Source organism: Ostrinia furnacalis, unplaced genomic scaffold (assembly GCF_004193835.3).
Source record: "Ostrinia furnacalis isolate ACB-3 unplaced genomic scaffold, ASM419383v2 OfSCF1098, whole genome shotgun sequence".
In the NCBI taxonomy this organism is placed as follows: Eukaryota; Metazoa; Arthropoda; class Insecta; order Lepidoptera; family Crambidae; genus Ostrinia; species Ostrinia furnacalis.
Genome location: NW_021131337.1, coordinates 1,213,666 through 1,232,387, shown reverse-complemented (window position 1 = coordinate 1,232,387; position 18,722 = coordinate 1,213,666). Strand labels below are relative to the sequence as shown.

Here is an 18,722-nt window from a genome sequence, read left to right as displayed (position 1 = left end):
GGTATTTTGGTGAAATTACTAAAAAAATTAATTTAAAAGTAGCCGCCTGGCATGGAACGTGTTATGGGGGCTGAAAATATAGGAAATGACCCATTCTATCCGCCAAATCATTTTGGCACACGATGCGCCAAACACCCTGTATTTGATGTTGTTCGTGCAACAGTGGTACAAAGAGTGAGGTAATAACAACTGTCTACAGCATTTTTGCGCACGGGTTATGCATAGCTTATTTTTATTGCTATAATACCTAGAAATAAGAATATTAACAAAAATTTGTTCTGAATTTGCTTTTATGTATAAAAAATAGAAAAAATCATATCAATGAATGTATGAAACATGAACATAGAGATGATTTAATTTGTTGCCAAATATTTTTTTTTCTTTCTTACTTTCATTCTTTCTAATTATTAAAACATACCAAACATCCATTTAAGATTCATTCTCACAAGAGAAAATTTAAAATAGACTCCAAATATTTATTAAAAATGAAAAGTTCTAATTTCCTGTCATGTTCCTTAGAAGATTTTTCTCATAAAAATCTAACTCTATCATGCTTTCAGTATACTGGCCTTGGTAACGTCGTCTCTCAAATCCCACTATATTTTGATGAAAGCGTGCCCCTTGTTCTTGCGAATAAGCCCCCATAATTATCTATAAAATATATCCCAATGAGAATGTGACGTGCATCTTTAGAGACATTCTACTATGAAGATGGAAAATTCAAATCGCTATAACTCTTTAAAAAGCAAATATTTTCGATTTGTAATCGCAGTTTTTTACATAAATTTGCTTATATAATCAGAATATAATAAGTAAAATCCATGCGCAAAAAAAAAAAATTTTTTTGTTGACCGGTGTAATTAATTGAATATAAAACGAAGACTAGTTATTATGATAGAATATTACAAATTAGGGATTGGTGCCGAGTGCAAAAGACAAAGAAAAGTTATTAGGTACATGATTAATCTGTCCTCAATATTTGGTACGTATAGCCTGACCAGGAACATAAAAACCCTGGCATAGAGGCGCGTCAATTGCATTTGATAGTGCAACACTGAGTACAGTCGTACCTGTGTTAAATTAATAGGCTAACTTTATGTATCAGGATTCAGGATTACGGGCTAATTTGATATTTTCATAAATTAACGAAAAAATATTATTATAGGTAACCTGGTTTAAATAAATTAAATGAAACCATCAATCGAGCTAGTAGAATTTATTTTATTATTCATCAATAATCAAATTCAGAACTTGAATATTCAACTGCAATGTCTGCTCATGAACGCTTCAAACTCGGTACTTCTTTCCCAATTCCATAAAATTCAACACTTAGAAAGTGACAAAAAACTTTAAAATAGGTAGTTGAAACAAACCACAGCTAATTTTCATAGTGGACTGTACTATACGATAAACATGTCAGTCAATTTGACAACCTTTGTCGGAAACATTATTCAATGAAAATATTGTCCGAACCCTTAGTATTTCTCTTCGACAAATACTTTAACACATTGTGAACCACTTTTCTTTCACGACTATAAAAATATTTTAGCAATTTAATTCACAAAATCAATTGCGCACATTTAAAATAAAGTTTGTTTACACTTTGACAGCAATAGACAATGAAGTTTTCAGTTACTGTTGCCATTAAAAGAAATTAGTACCATTAGTTTTCCGCAACATGGCGAGGGTTTTTATGTTCCTGGTCATGGCATGGCTATACATGGTGTGATGAGTGCATAAAGAATGATGCAATCATATTTTATAATTAACTGAGTACAAAGTAGGCACAATATCCTCAACGAGGAAGCTCTTGGCCTGTATCTCACCTGATGGTAAGTGATAGTTCAATGTTATGTCTTTCACAGGCGAGGAGCTGATCAAGCCGACGCGTATCTACGCACGGGCAATGGCCGCGGCTTTAGCGAGCGGGCGCGTGAAGGCGGCCGCGCACGTGACGGGCGGCGGGCTGCCCGACAACCTGCCGCGCGTCGTGCCCGCCTCCGTGCGAGCCAGGCTTGATGCGCACTGCTGGCACGTGCCGCCGGTACGTACACTAGCCCTTTAGCCCTAACCTCGTTTCAGCCAAATGACGTCCACTGCTGGACAAAGGCCTCCCCCAAGGTTTTCCACAATGAACGGTCCTGCGCTGCCCGCATCCAGGCTCTTCCCGCGACCTTCACCAGATCGTCGCTCCACCTAGTAGGAGGCCTGCCCACGCTACGTCTTCCAGCCCGCGACCACTCGAGAACTTTCCTGCCCCAACGGCCATCGTCTCTACGAGCTATGTGCCCCGCCCACTGCCACTTAATTTTAGCAATTCTGCGAGCTATGTCGGTTACTTTGGTTAGCCCTAACCTAACCTTTGTTTGTCACCTGTCATCCGCTTTGCAATGGAGGGAAGTCGAACCTTAACTTCGAACTTCTTCTTCTTCTTCTGATTAATTTCGTTGCGGGTCCAATGACAGTTTAACTTTCCCCCGGGACAAACTTGACCTTCACTGTTTGGGTTTTATTGGCGGTCAAGCTGTAGATCCTGGCTACACAGGGGTTGCAGCGGTGGGAACGAGAGGTGGAAATAAATAGTCTTGTAAAAGTCCCTCCCACTTGTCAATATGCAATAAATACTGACAGAAAACGATATGCAAGCTGTTCAAAATAAAGACTAACTAGAATCGCCCCCTTTACACTTTCAGTCAATATCTCAATACTTCTTACACAAAGACTCAGATTTAGAAAAAAACTGTGACTAACCACACTCTTACGCTCGTCGATCAGTATCCAAACACTTCTAATACAAAAACTAAGTTGACTAGAATAAAACTGTGAATAGCATCACGTACTAACTCTTCAGAATAAAACCTGTGACTAACCTCACCCCATTCTCCCCCTGTTAGTCAATATTCAAGTCAACGCTTGGCGCCACACGTTGACCTCCATCTCGGTGAATTAACGATCTGGTGAAGATCACAGAAAATCCTGGATGCAGGCAACGCAAGGACGATCGTTGTGGAAATCCGCGCGTGTGGAAAACCTTTGTCCAGCACTGGATGTCATTGGCTGAAACAAACAAGTTTTATAATAAAGAGTTTTTGAGAGAATTCGTGCCTTTTAATCTAAATTTGTACAGGGTGTTAGGTAAATGGGTATATGAGCCGACATTAGCCCATGTTAACATAGGCATATAAATGGTATGGTGAAGTCAGAAAATTGATATCTTCATTTTAATTATTTTAATTTTCATACAGATCGGATTTTATAAAATTTATTTTGTATGAAAATTAAAAAAAAAACAAAAATATGATATCGAATTTCTGACTTCGCCATACCATTTATATACCCATGTTAACATGGGCTAGTGTCGGCTCATATACCCATTTACCTAACACCCTGTATAACTCAAAGGTGAAACTAAACTAAACTAATCTATCAACGCACAGCCCAAACCACTGAACGGATCGGGCTGAAATTTGGCATGCAAGTAGATGTTATGACGTAGGCATCCGCTAAGAAAGGATTTTACGAAACTCCACGTCTAACGGGCTAAAACGGGATCCACGCGTACGAAGTCGCGGGCGGCCGCTAGTGTCAAATAAAGTCGACTAATGTTATTCGCATTAACAGGTGTTCGCGTGGATCGCAGACGCGGCCGCGGTGTCGGACGACGAGATGCTGCGTACCTTCAACTGCGGCATTGGTATGGTGCTCATCGTGTCGCCAGAAGACCAGGCTGAGGTTTGTTTTAGCTTATTTATTAAAACTCATTTTATTTTTGCAAGTAGGCTTTTGAAAAGCACTTTTACATCACTATTTGTGTAGACTAATAAAGTCACATGCAGTGTGTATACGATTCAATGCAGTGGACATACTCGTATGATATGCTTAATTAATTTAAGCTCAAGCGTAATAAACAATGCTCAGCGTAATAAGTCAATTAGAGGCCTACTTTTGACTTCACACGACATACAACAAAATACATTTTAAATTCTTTAATAGTTAACAAAAGACAGTGCATAATTATATCGGAGTGGTTTCTTTGGTGCGTGCGTCAAAACGTTAGGATGATTTAAAATGTGCTTCACGTACGTGACTTTGGTGGAGAAGTTTCTCCATAGTAGCGAAAAGACATGTTCAACGTCATCAACTAAATAACAAGATGTGAGAGGTGATAGGCTTAGGATGCGCGCCGCGATAAGCGATTATCACTCCATTTTATCGATTTTGCCCATACATTTTGACGTCGATAACGTTATCACGGCGCGCACCCTAGTCATGTGTAACATATCGTTACATCACACACACTTGTCACTTATCTCAGTTACGTTACGTTTGTTTGAGTCTTCAACCATTGTGATGTTTCCAGGTGATGAACACAACCCGTTCGTACGGCGCGATGGTGATCGGCAGTATCCAGGCTCGGCCACCAGGCGGCGCTCGCGTCGTCATCGACAACTTTGCGTCCTCGCTCGACTTCACGCGCCGCATGCCGCTGCTGCCTAGCAGGAAGGTGAGACATCTATTGTAGGTCATAGGTCATCATGACGTCATTAGTCCCCACTGTAGGAGAACGATCGCTAATCGATTAGAAGCAACGTCATCGACAACTTCGCCTCGTCTTTGGACTTCACGCGCCGCATGCCGCTGCTGCCTAGCAGGAAGGTAAGACATCTATTATAGGTCATAAGTCATCATGACGTCATTAGTCCCCACTCTAGTAGAACGATCGCTAATCGATTAGAGGGAACATCATCGACAACTTCGCTTCGTTATTGGACTTCACGCGCCGCATGCCGCTGCTGCCTAGCAAGAAGGTAAGTCCACACATACATAGGTGCACCCAGCATTTGTTTCAGGGGCCGTTCAAGTATTACGTAAGCACCAATTCTCTGTTTTGCTTATTTTGATGACATGGGGGGGTAGGGGGGTCTAGATGATGATTACGTCATCGTTAGTTATTTACGTTTTTTCGGGGATTCCCGTAATGCAGTTATGTTTGTTATGTTCTTTTTTTCTGATTATATTTTTTTGTCCCTTACTCTATGTGTATCAGTTAAACCAAATATTTTCATGAATTTTCCTATTTTAAAAATGACAATATAAAAAACATTTATAACAAAATGTTTACGTAAGCATAGGGGGAGGGGGTNGTTCGTACGGCGCGATGGTGATCGGCAGTATCCAGGCTCGGCCACCAGGCGGCGCTCGCGTCGTCATCGACAACTTTGCGTCCTCGCTCGACTTCACGCGCCGCATGCCGCTGCTGCCTAGCAGGAAGGTGAGACATCTATTGTAGGTCATAGGTCATCATGACGTCATTAGTCCCCACTGTAGGAGAACGATCGCTAATCGATTAGAAGCAACGTCATCGACAACTTCGCCTCGTCTTTGGACTTCACGCGCCGCATGCCGCTGCTGCCTAGCAGGAAGGTAAGACATCTATTATAGGTCATAAGTCATCATGACGTCATTAGTCCCCACTCTAGTAGAACGATCGCTAATCGATTAGAGGGAACATCATCGACAACTTCGCTTCGTTATTGGACTTCACGCGCCGCATGCCGCTGCTGCCTAGCAAGAAGGTAAGTCCACACATACATAGGTGCACCCAGCATTTGTTTCAGGGGCCGTTCAAGTATTACGTAAGCACCAATTCTCTGTTTTGCTTATTTTGATGACATGGGGGGGTAGGGGGGTCTAGATGATGATTACGTCATCGTTAGTTATTTACGTTTTTTCGGGGATTCCCGTAATGCAGTTATGTTTGTTATGTTCTTTTTTTCTGATTATATTTTTTTGTCCCTTACTCTATGTGTATCAGTTAAACCAAATATTTTCATGAATTTTCCTATTTTAAAAATGACAATATAAAAAACATTTATAACAAAATGTTTACGTAAGCATAGGGGGAGGGGGTAAGTGCTTTGCTTACTTTTGATGATCAGGGGGGCGGGGGGGTAAAAAATGGTAAGAAATCTGCTTACGTAATACTTGAACGGCCCCTCAGGGATCGGGGGTAGTCTGTTCCAGGCGGGGGAAAACTCTCTTCTTAGTCGGGCATTCTTGTCAGAGTGGTCGTGGTTGCGCTGACAAGGTACATGGTGGGGTGATGTCATCTCCGAGGGTAGCTCTCCCGGCGATGTGCTTCCATTTCTGACGGTTAGAGGCGTCGCGAGTACACTGGAACATGGTGGCTTCAGTGGCCTTTGTGATGGCGTCTATCCAGCGAGAAGACAAAACTAATTTATATTCAAACAGGGTTCCCTACCTTAGCCACTTATGAACGAAACATGTTGGAGATAAAAATGTTCAGGGGCGCTGCCCTTCCCTTCACATTATGCAATCATCATCAGGTCACTACTGCAGGACCACGACCTTTTTTATCCCAACTAATATTATAAATGCGAAAGTAACTCTGTCTGTCTGTCTGTCTGTCTGTCTGTCTGTTACGCTTTCCCGCTTAAACCTCGCAACCGATTTTGATGAAATTTGGCATAGAGATAGTTTGAGTCCCGGGAAAGAACATAGGATAGTTTTTATCCCGGTTTTTGAAACAGGGACGCGCGCGATAAAGTTTTTCTGTGACAGACAAAATTCCACGCGGGCGAAGCCGCGGGCGGAAAGCTAGTATAATAATAAAATCAATCATTTATTTGCAAGAACATGGTTAGATTGGTGTTAATTTAGTTAATTCCAGCATATTCTGTCGCATGCGACGTGCAAAAGTTTTTGTTCTTAAAGTTATGTTAATTGTTATTGCTACATTTGGTCTTAGATTTTACATATTTTTACAACTCAAAATACTTATTTTACTCATAGTTGTTTTTCATTACCATGATAGTAACAAGTAATAATACAATAAATACATGTCAGGGAACAAAATTTGAATTGCAAATGTCAAAGAAATTTAAATTAATTGTAAGATGTCAAATTAAGTTACATTACCGATGTCACATCATTCTATCATTTAAAAAGTCATTCACTGTATATTACATTTTAATTAACAAAAAGTCAAAAACTGCACTTTTAAATTTGGTAAAGGTTAACATTTTTACATTGTTTGGTAATTTATTAAATATTCGTATAGCCATACAATAACAGTTTTTGGAATACAGTGTCAATCTTTGAGGTGGGATTGATAAGTTGTCTGCCTTCCTACCTCTATAGCCATAAGTTTTATTTGTAATTTATAATTGATTATGGATTTGACTTCTCCAAAACGCACTAGCCAGATGAGTCAGAGGGCCTGATTGATGTTCTCCCTTAGCTGTTTCTTCCTACTAATATTATAAATGCGAAAGTTTGGATGTTATGATGTCTGGATGTTTGTTACTCTTTCACGCAAAAACTACTGAACGGATTTTGTTAAAACTTTACAGTATTATTGTTTGTAACCCAGATTAACATACCTATAGGCTATAATTTATGCCGATCTGTGACACTAAATTTCACGCGGGTGAAGCCGCGGGCAAAAGCTTGTACGACATATAGAAGAAGAGTGAGAACGGTCCTAATTACTCTGCCGAAATAACTTATCAATGACTAAAAGTTTCATTCTTTCTTTCCCTCCAGGTGGCGGTGCTAGTATCAGGCAACGGCAGCAACCTCCAAGCACTAATCGAGACGACCCGCGACCCGAGCCAGTGCATGTGCGCTGACGTCACGCTGGTGGTCAGCAACCGGCCCGGCGTGCGCGCGCTCGAGCGGGCCGAGGCCGCCGGGATACCCGCGCTGGTGAGTGGCGTCACGCGACGGCGAGACACAGGCGACCCCGGCCAGTGCATGTGAGTGACGTCACGCTGGTGGTCAGCAACCGGCCCGGCGTGCGCGCGCTCGAGCGGGCCGAGGCCGCCGGGATACCCGCGCTGGTGAGTGACGTCACGCGACGGCGAGACACAGGCGACCCCGGCCAGCACATAAAATAAGAGCGCTTTCACATTAAGATAGCATTCGGATCAAGACGACCGCGACGAGAGACCACGACCCGAGACCGCGACAGGCAACCGGTCGCAGGGCGACAGCTACTTACGAATCTTCGCGACACGAGTCGTGCGACCCATACGAAACTCAGTGCGACTCATTTCGTGCGAAGAAAACACGGCCATATTTTGCATCTGTCGCGTCACGGCTCTGCCTTGTGAGCGACCGAGTCGCGCGACTCGGTTGCTTGCATCCGTCAGCACTTCCTATTAATTCATATAAAGCAGTGGGTCGCGGTCGCCGGTCGCGGTCTCGCGTCGCTGTCGTCTTGATCCGAATGCTACCTTTAGGCGATTTAGCAGCGCGACAAACGCGCGACAGACGCGCTGCCGAAAATTTCATACTATGTGACAGCGGATGCATGCCTTCACATTATAAAAGCGCTGATGCCGCGCTGCTGTCGCGTTTTTAACGCCCTAATGTGAAAGCACTCTTAGTCTTTCCACATAAAGAGATGAGGAACAGAACACATTGGACTTCCGTGCTGGTGAGTGACGTCACTGGGACGGTGGCGAGCGGCGAGACAGTGCAGCACAACCCCAGCCAGTGCATAATATAAGTCTTTCCTTATAAAGAGATGAGGAATAGGACACATTGGACTCATATACCCCATATAGCGCATAATGTACGCAGATTGCGGAATTTCAATGTGCATGATAAGGAGGGCCGACCCCAAATAAAATAAGAATGGGCCAGGCAAAGAAGAACTCATTCTGTGCAATACGGTAAGTGGCGTAGTGAGCGAACGATACTCGACATTGAGTTAGCACTATGAATTGCCAATAAAAGGCTTTAAGTGCGGCGCAGTGCTCAGGAACTGCCACTACGTCAAACGTCACGAACAGCATAATATAAACTATCTTTATTTTTTCAGGTGTTCAACCACAAAGAATACGCATCTCGCGAGGAATTCGACCGCGCCGTGTCGGCAGCACTGGAGAGCCACAAGATCGACATCGTGTGCCTGGCCGGTTATATGAGGATCCTGTCCGCCGAGTTCGTGCAGAAGTGAGTCTTACTGCCTTCACATAGGGTCGATATTGCCAGGAGGCCGCGCTGGACAGCCATAAGACCGACATCGTGTGCCTGGCCGGCTACATGAGGATCCTGTCCGCCGAGTTCGTGCAGAAGTGAGTCTTACTGCCTTCACATAGGGTCGATATTGCCAGGAGGCCGCGCTGGACAGCCATAAGACCGACATCGTGTGCCTGGCCGGCTACATGAGGATCCTGTCCGCCGAGTTCGTGCAGAAGTGAGTCTTACTGCCTTCACATAGGGTCGATATTGCCAGGAGGCCGCGCTGGACAGCCATAAGACCGACATCGTGTGCCTGGCCGGCTACATGAGGATCCTGTCCGCCGAGTTCGTGCAGAAGTGAGTCTTACTGCCTTCACATAGGGTCGATATTGCCAGGAGGCCGCGCTGGACAGCCATAAGACCGACATCGTGTGCCTGGCCGGCTACATGAGGATCCTGTCCGCCGAGTTCGTGCAGAAGTGAGTCTTACTGCCTTCACATAGGGTCGATATTGCCAGGAGGCCGCGCTGGACAGCCATAAGACCGACATCGTGTGCCTGGCCGGCTACATGAGGATCCTGTCCGCCGAGTTCGTGCAGAAGTGAGTCTTACTGCCTTCACATAGGGTCGATATTGCCAGGAGGCCGCGCTGGACAGCCATAAGACCGACATCGTGTGCCTGGCCGGCTACATGAGGATCCTGTCCGCCGAGTTCGTGCAGAAGTGAGTCTTACTGCCTTCACATAGGGTCGATATTGCCAGGAGGCCGCGCTGGACAGCCATAAGACCGACATCGTGTGCCTGGCCGGCTACATGAGGATCCTGTCCGCGGAGTTCGTGCAGAAGTGAGTCTTACTGCCTTCACATAGGGTCGATATTGCCAGGAGTGCGACCGCACCGTGTCGGCTGCGCTGGAGTCACAAGATTGACAATGAGGATCCTTTCCGCGGACGTGAGTCGTGCAGAAGTGAGTCTTACTGCCTACACAGTAGTGTTGAAAATAGTTTCATTTACATAAGGCAAATGGAGGATTTGCAATACACTCCCTAAACCGACCCGGGTCTAGGATGCGCACCATGATAAACTTTTATCGACTTTACGTTATAAGCCCATACATTTGTCGTCTAAAAGCATCGATAAGATCACGACTATTGATGTGCCGTTCCCGAGAACGCTCTCCCAACTGAGAATATTCTCGGGAGCGCTCCCGGGAGCGTTCTCCTAAGTGAGAAAGGTTGAGAATCATGTTTATCAAATGGAAATAAACAAACTTTCTTAAGTAAATTAGTATTAAATGCAGTCGACAGATAAGTGTATATTAAACAATACACTCTATTTGCAGTGAAAGGCTATATTCCCAGTGTTCCCGAGAATATTCTCGGGAACTTTCCCGGCAATATTATCGGCAACTGCACCTTTATTATATTTTAATTTTTTCGTCGTGAAATGTCGTTTTAATGATATGTAAGATGACAGCAATTTCTTTTTACACGTAATTAAATAATGTAACTGTCCATTTTTTCCTTTTTAACACGCTTTTATTAGGTCGTCGTGTATGTAACTAACTATGTAATGGAATTTTAGAATCTGAATTACACATACTTCTAAGTCTTGTATCATCATGAAACTTGGCAATTATAATGTAGATTAAATGACAATACAATATTGTGGTACCAGCTGGTCTGATGATGGGACTGGAAGGTGGCCAAAGGAATTTCTAAACGAAACGGCGGAATCACATCGAGTTTGGGATCATTGGATTTGTCTTTTCGAGATCTTTAAGTGCTAGATAATGTCCAGGGTCCTAATGATGGAGTCAGGAGGTGGCCATAGGAACTCCTAAACGAAACGGTGGAAACTCATCGAGTTGGGTTCGTTGGATTTGTCTTTTTGAGCACTTTAATGCTAGATGATGTCCAGGGTCCTGATGATTTTTGGCCTTTTAGTGCTGTTAGTAATTAAAAGCGTGTTTTTAGTTTTTTAAACTATTGTTATTTGAAATTAAGGACCATATTTCACAATCTCTTAGTAAGGGCCTGTTTCGCCACTTCTGGATAAGTTGTGGATAGCTTATCTGACGGATCATTTGACACATTTTTATAGAATATACGTGCTAGCTTGATTGATCCGACACTTACCGAATATATCCCGGACATTAGTCTGTACGAGATTAGAATGGTTTTCAAACAGCTGAAAAACAGCAAGGCACCGTAATCACGGCTGAGCTTCTGAAAGCAGGCGGAATGCCGGCACTAAAGGCTTTTCAGAAGCTGCTCGATTTCGTCATCTTCGAGGGAATAACGCCTACGGCATGGCAAAGAAGTATAATGATACTCATCTTCAAAAAAGGCGACAAGAACTTGTTGAAGAATTATAGACCCATTTCGCTTCTGAGCCATGTCTACAAGCTGTTTTCTATAGTCATTACGAATTGTCACGTTAGCAGGCTCGACGACTTTCAGCCCCCCGAACAAGCCGGTTTCCGAAAAGGCTTTAGTACCATAGATAGACCATAATAATATACGCTACGGCAGATTATTATGGAAGATCAAGGAGTATAATCAGCCGCTTTGCAAGCAAGGAGTATAATTATGAAAAAGCCTTCGATTCGATTGAGACATGGGCAGTGCTGCAGTCTCTCCAACTGTGTCAAATTGACTATCGATACATTAAAGTGTTGAAAGGCTTGGACTGTCACTGTGGCGTATTTGTCCACAGTGACAGTCGGTTTCAAGACCAGGACCCGAAACCTATCCAGTTGCAGCGAGGGGTGAGACAGGGAGACGTCATCACCATCGCCCTGGAAGATGTTTTTAAGCTTCTGGGCTAGAGCGGATTCAGCATAAATATCAACGGCGAGCACATCACTCAGACAACAGACGATATCGTAGTCATGGCCGAGATCGTGGACGATCTAGGCACAATGTTCGATGGCCTCAATAGAGTAGAGACTCTATCGAGGCCATTGAGAGCAACGAGTGGGTCTCAAAATGAACATGGACAAGATTTAAAAATCATGTCTTACGACCGTGTTGCACCCACTCCTCTAAAAGCTGGAGACTCTACACTCGAAGTTGTTGACAATAATGCATACCTGGGACAAACAGTCCAGTTAGGTAGGTTCAACTTCGAAAAAAGGTCAATCATCTCGGCCCAGCTCGGCTGGGCAGCCTTCGGGAAGCTTCACGATATTTTCACGCGGCGTCTCCGTCGCGTTGCCGCTCCGCTTTAAATCCGCTTTGAATCCGCTTGCAATCCGCTAGGGTGGCAAGGGCCTTAAAACTCAGAGGCACACTGATGTTCAAATACCGTAGGCGAGTCCTAAAGCCGCGGTACGCGTTCGCCACGAAAAGAGTGAGCAAGACAGCAATATCTCACTCACACGTGTCATGCCTTGTTTATAACGACTAGCCTTAACGCCCAGTTTCGAAACATTACAAATAATATCACATAAACAATAAAATTAAAACTTAAACTAAATGTATTCTATCGAGAACACTGAGAATATTCCCGGGAGCGTTCTCGGTTCTCGAGAATATTCTCACTGGGAATATTGCCGGGAACGAGAACTTTCTCAGCGGCACATCTCTAATCACGACGCACATTTTAGTCCGGGAGATTTCTTGGAGAAGGCTGATATTTTCCTCTCAGTCGTCACTTACGACATCTTATTATCTTTACATTCTTTGATGCTATATTCTTTGTATGATAGATGCTCTAAAATTTTATCGGTGCTTTCTTATACAAAACGGAACTATTCCCACCTGTCGTTCCCACCATTGCAACTCCTGTGTAGCCAGGATCTACAGCTTGACCGCTTTAAAAACCCAACCAATGAAGGTCAAGTTTGCTTTCTTGTACAGTCGACAGCAAATCAGTGTCTTTTTGGAGCGAAATGGCACATATTACATGGCATATTACATCTGCATATAATGTCTTACCACAGAATAATAATATGTACAGAAGTTTAACTTCGCGAAGGTATTTAAAAAAATGTATGCTCAATGTCATTAACAATATGGTGTAATTTAGCCTGTCTCAAGAGTCAAGCACCATTTTGTTGACAAACGTCAGTGATCGGCACTGCGCCGAAGCTATAGGGCTGACTTCGGTAAAATGATGTGACTTGAGGTGCCAAACTGCGGAAAATGGCGGAGGAAATACATGATTTAGCATGAGTTATCATGAATAATACCTATTAACTACTTATTTACCTCTCAGTATCTTGAGGCAACTTTAAAAAGTACATTCTGTGTTTTTATTATTATTTAGGCAGTTAAATACTGCACAGTTAAATACACCATTTTCTTTATTTTCTTCCATCATACACAAGAATACGCGTGCGTGTGTCAATGTTCGCTCGTATGTGAGGCCTTGTCGAATAGTATCCTGTAGGTGGGCCATCGTGCGTGTTTTGTTTTCGATGTAACCTCGCGGAGATGAACAGACCTGAGGTGGAATTGTGTAAAGCAATCGTAATCATTTGACAGTTCATAACGTACGATAAAGTCAGTTAAATAAAGCATGTGACAGAATAATCGTACGTTATGAACTGTCAAATGATTACGATTACTTTACACAATTCCGCCTCTGGTCTTACCTTCATGTGTCTGACCACCCTGTGTATGTAAATATATGTTTCCAGATGGAAGGGACGCCTCATCAACATCCATCCATCGCTGCTGCCGCGCCATCCAGGGCTGCACGCTCAACAACAGTGTCTGGACGCCGGCGACCGCGAGACTGGTTGCACTGTGCACTTTGTGGACGTAAGTAGTCTATGCCCATGGATGTCCGTTCGTTCGTTTCAGCCGAAAGACGTCCACTGCTGGACGAAGGCCTCCCCCAAGGATTTCCACAAAGACCGGTCCTGCGCCGCTCGCATCCAGGCGCCTCCCGCGACCTTCACCAGATCGTCGGTCCACCTAATGGGAGACCTGCCCACGCTACGTACGTCTTCCGGCTCGTGGTCGCCACTCAAGAACTTTCCTGCTCCAGCGGCCGTCAGCTCTACGAGCTATGTGCCCTGCCCACTGTCATGGGCGTATCCAACTTTAAAAGGGGTGTGAGTAGTCTTTATGGGCGTGTTCAACTTAAAAAGGGACGTGGGTAGTCTATGCCAACTTTAGAGGGGAAGGGGGCAGAACTGTGTTTTTGGCAGGGTCTCTCGCGCTTAGAAACTTGTATTTACAGGAGGGGAAGAATTCTTCTTCCTGCGCTTCCTTTGATCTCTGGTCAGAGTAGTCATCAAAGAAAAGATTGCGGATTCAATTCCCACCAGAGGCAAACATGTTTTTCTTGTTTTGTCACGCCGCTACGGTGACGTCAGCGCCCGTGTGGAATCTCTCTTAGATTTAAAAATCTTATGGTATCGCAGCTCCTACGGATGAACTAATCAAGTTTGTATCCCCAGGAGGGCATGGACACAGGCCCAATCATAACACAAGAACGCGTGCCGGTTCTTCGCGACGATGATGCTGACACTCTCGCTGCTCGTATCCACCTCGCCGAGCATCGCGCTTTCCCTCGAGCATTGCGTCTGCTGGCTACAGGCCGCGTGCGGTTGACGCAACGCGGGACTGTCGCTTGGCACTCGTAAACACCCAAACTAGCCACGACATCGCGACATCCCTAAACACCAGCCACTAAAGCCTGGTCCGTGAGCACGTAGAATTTTGTCCAATGACCCCTAGCTACCCATCCTTATCGCTCGCGCGTAATTATGTTGCTGTCGCGCTCGCACACTCACCACGGGCGCGCGTCGCACAGTCGCGACAGCAATATAATTACGCGCGAGCGATAAGGATGGGTAGCTTGGGATCATTGGACAAAATTCTACGTGCTCACGGACAGTGCCGTAACTAGGGCGGTGCCAGCGGTGCCCAGGCACAGGGCGCAGACCCTGGAGGGGCGTAGAAATGACCAGACCAGTATCTAGTTTTGTTTCATGCACGCTCTGCACCCCCCCCCGTAGAAGGTTACTTTTTTTTATATTTCTCGCACCGGGCGCATAAAAGGCTAGTTACGGCACTGCTCACGGACCAGGCTTTAGCTGCCACGACATTCCTTATAGGCGACACGTCTCACAAACACCATCCCCTAACTGTAACTTCATTCTCTAAACTCCATCCCCAACTGCTGTCACGCCTAGAAACTACACTACTAACTGTGACGTCACGCCTCGCCGAACATCGCGCTTTCCCTCGAGTGTTGTGTCTCCTGGCTACAGGCCGCGTGCGGTTGACGTAGCGCGGGACTGTCGCTTGGCACTCGTAAATACAGTGGCGATAATCCTAGGGGCCGAAATACCTGCCATACTTCTGTGCGCCACGCTAATACCTTTCGCTATCCACCACATCACTTACAGGCGCCACCCTTTATTTGCCATGTCACTCCTAGACGCCTCCTGTGACGTCACTACACTCGTTATACCACGTATCACGTGTATAGTACAGGCAAAGTGCATTTACAAAAGTAGGTACAGTTATTATGTACAGTCACGGAATGAAAAGGTTCGTCAGTTTTCAAATTGATTCCTTCAACGAATCGCAAGCACATATTACCTTTTGAAACTATGTTACAAAATAATCTCGAGTTAGAGAAAATAATCTTTAACTGTTGCTCAGTAAAGTTCAAAATTATTCAGATCGAAGTTGTTTGACGATTTATCTTGTCAAGAAGATTATTATGATTGATAAACTAAAACCTTCTTGTTGGTTCAACCTGCCATTATTATTTCTATAAAAAAAACTACATTTTGTAACATTGCACTGATGGGATAGAAAAATAAACAAGCAAAACCTTATTCGTTAGCAAACGTCATATTTATTTAAATGTTAGCAGCACTGTTTCTTGCACTGTAATGTTGGTAGGTTTGACTCTTACAGTATCTAGTGCAAGCGAAAACCGACACTAAGGTGACGAACCTTTTCATTCTGCGACTGTACATTCCTACAATTCAACATCCAATCCTAACCAGAATCATTCCAGTTTGATCGTGCCATAAAACACATACTCAAAAATAAATGTGTTTTCATGTAACCAAGTCTCGAATAAAATATAGATCTTGTTCCTACATCACCATTTTTGTAAGAAGTCTCGAATGAAATTATTTGTACATATTTATCATGTAATATTACTTTAAGTATTTTGTTTACAGCTATGATTTAAATGTTATGGAATATTTAGTTGATAGCTGATAAAAATCAGTGTAATTGATAACATTTTATGTGCAAATCTATGTAACAAATAAAATAAGTTTTATTTTAAAATCATGATTGTTGTTTGTTAGATATTTTAGTTGTCATCAGATATAGTCATAAATTTTACTAAAATTACTATTGTTAATCATTTTATATAAGGAAAAATAAAAGTTTTATATGTTCTTTGGTGTTTTATTTTTGTTGTAAATATCGAAAATCTCCATCAATCTATAGATTATCACAGAAAATAGGATCACTGTAAAATTGTCTAGCTATAGCTTACTACCTATTAACACTTTCGTTTTAAAATATCAGGTGCCATTTTCAAGAAAATATATTTCCACCTGATTGTACAATCAGTACTTATTACAAAAAAACTTTCATATTTCAAGACTGCTCTTTTCTTAACTTTTCCTTATCTTGGCTGCTTTTCTTATCTTTCCCTATAGTGAATACATCTTCAAAGGCTTTCAGGAGTATGCCAAACAAATCCTCACTTTCCACTATTACTGTCTTGTATTCCACTTTATTCTCTGCTTCTACTGGTTTCATTGAATGTGGTCCATTCTTCAAAATATCATCAAGTATTTTGTCTATTTCTACATAAAACTTCTGCCTGTTTATTAAAGGTACTATTAAGTTGTACTTATTAATTTTGCTATTTAATGTCTTGACAAATTCTCTGTAGTCATCACAAATCCTGTGCCACTTTGGCTCATCTACCTCACTGAGGGGGAATGGCCCTAATACCATTCTGTCATTCTTGATGTCTCTCTTTAAGAATTCAATATCTTGATCAATTTCTTTGCTCATTGTTATCCATTCAGGTGTGAAGCCATTGTTTATAAGCACCTGAAAGTTTAATTTTAAAATATTAAAACATATTTTTAATCATTAACAATTTTTAGTCAAATCAAATCAAATCAAATCAAATCATTTATTGCATTGCATTACATGTGGTTTGATAGTTGGTGAATGGTAGGGCAGCGCATCACATGCACCCTGCAAGGGCATAGCAAGCATTAAGTATACATTTTACAAAATAAAAAAGAAGTTACAATTTTAGATCAGTAGTAACAATTATTAATTATGTTATTTAATTATATTTCATTTAATAATATATTTATTCAATTTTAAATTATCAATCTGGCTTACTTTGGCTTTCAGAGGTACCCAGATTGACTGGAAATGGTTAGGATTGATTAATGGTATGAATCAAGACACTTTATTTACTTAGGTAGGTACATTATAATACAAACCTCATTTAACTTATGTGTAGTAAAGTCTACATAGGGATTTCTGTTTTGGTCCTTCAATGGCTTCCCTTTTCCACTCAAGTTTTCAAATTCACCTTTTGACATAGATTCTTGTATGAGATCTTCAACAAGTCTGTCAAACCCATACTTAGTTTTGATGTCATGTTTCTTTCCATAGTTTTGCTGTCCTTTTTTCATGAGTGTGTTGTCAGAAGCAACAGCTTTTGCTATGCGGTGTTCCATTACATTGTTTGCGGCTCTCTGGGCTTTCGCTTGGGCCCACTGTTTCTGCCGCTGGGATGGAGTGCCGTGGCCAATACCTTCATAGCTCAAATATTGTCGATGTTGAGGAGCTGTATGCTGTAACCAATTTATTTACATTATTATATGGGTTACTTCAAAGCTAAAAGTCCTTGCTAGTTTGTAAAAACTACCCAACTCTTATTTTTTTTACTTTATCAACATAATGACTAACCTTGTAATGTGTAAAATTCATAACTTTTGCGACTTTTTTTCTCCGAAACTGTACATAACCATAAGTCGAAACTTTATAGGAACACTTAATTTCTTTATATCTTTTTCTACAAAAAATACGAAACATGTAGCCTCATCCTTCTTGTGAGGAGCCAAAAATTACATACCCGGATATCATACACAATCTTTTCGATTTCTTTGTTATTTGATGCTCCAGTGTTGTGTTTGGTTAGAACTCGGAAGGCATTTTCTACTGCAACAAATTTGTCCATATCTGCCTCTGGTGATCCGGAATCCGGGTGGTACTTCTTTGCCAGCTGCAGAAAAGCTTCGCGGACTGCATCTTGCTTGGAATCCACCGGTATGTTCAATAGTTGATAGCATTCCTGTAATGTTCGAAGTTTAAAGTTGTATGTTATATCAATTGTACAGAAATGTGGGATGTACCTATACGAACAACTCAAGACATCATGTCAACTGTTAATTCAGCTAAGATCTTTAAAGATTAGCTTTCTGTAAACTTACTTGGAGTTTCTTCTCGTTTGATTTGGCGATCAATGTTCTTACTGTTATTAAGTTGTAATATAATTTAACTGGGTTTCTACATTGCAAATAAACAAATTGATTAATACACGGTTTCATTTTCTTTTTGGTAATTAATAAATTGAGTGATCCATTACGTAAAAACTGGTGTTTTTCCTGAAATTCCAAATGTTTTTGTTGAATACGCCAAATGTCAAAATAAATGTCAACAAAGAAAATTGACAGTGATATTTTTTTTCTTCTTCATGCAAGCAAG

At 42.4% G+C, this 18,722-nt stretch overlaps 2 protein-coding genes across 3 annotated transcripts in view; one reads left to right on the top strand and one right to left on the bottom strand.

Annotated features, from left to right (window-relative positions):
• Gart (trifunctional purine biosynthetic protein adenosine-3 Gart) overlaps positions 1 to 15,484 on the top strand; it is a 63,698-nt gene extending 48,214 nt beyond the window's left edge. For both annotated transcript variants that reach the window (XM_028302286.1, XM_028302285.1), the window contains 8 exons: positions 1,866 to 2,044; positions 3,622 to 3,732; positions 4,361 to 4,504; positions 7,567 to 7,728; positions 8,849 to 8,982; positions 13,637 to 13,760; positions 14,405 to 14,637; positions 15,041 to 15,484. In XM_028302286.1, coding sequence (XP_028158087.1) covers positions 1,866 to 2,044; positions 3,622 to 3,732; positions 4,361 to 4,504; positions 7,567 to 7,728; positions 8,849 to 8,982; positions 13,637 to 13,760; positions 14,405 to 14,590 — 1,040 coding nt within the window. In that variant the 3' untranslated portion in view covers positions 14,591 to 14,637; positions 15,041 to 15,484. The remainder of the gene's footprint in view (positions 1 to 1,865; positions 2,045 to 3,621; positions 3,733 to 4,360; positions 4,505 to 7,566; positions 7,729 to 8,848; positions 8,983 to 13,636; positions 13,761 to 14,404; positions 14,638 to 15,040) is intronic.
• Positions 15,485 to 16,121: 637 nt separating this feature from the next.
• LOC114351189 (dnaJ homolog subfamily C member 28) lies at positions 16,122 to 18,673 on the bottom strand. Its single transcript, XM_028302295.1, has 4 exons — positions 18,449 to 18,673; positions 18,091 to 18,309; positions 17,453 to 17,809; positions 16,122 to 17,045 (listed from the first exon to the last, which is right to left on the bottom strand). The coding sequence occupies exons 1-4, from the start codon at positions 18,563 to 18,565 to the stop codon at positions 16,581 to 16,583; spliced, it is 1,158 nt and encodes a 385-aa protein (XP_028158096.1). The 5' UTR covers positions 18,566 to 18,673; the 3' UTR covers positions 16,122 to 16,580.
• Between the last annotated feature and the right edge of the window lie 49 nt (positions 18,674 to 18,722).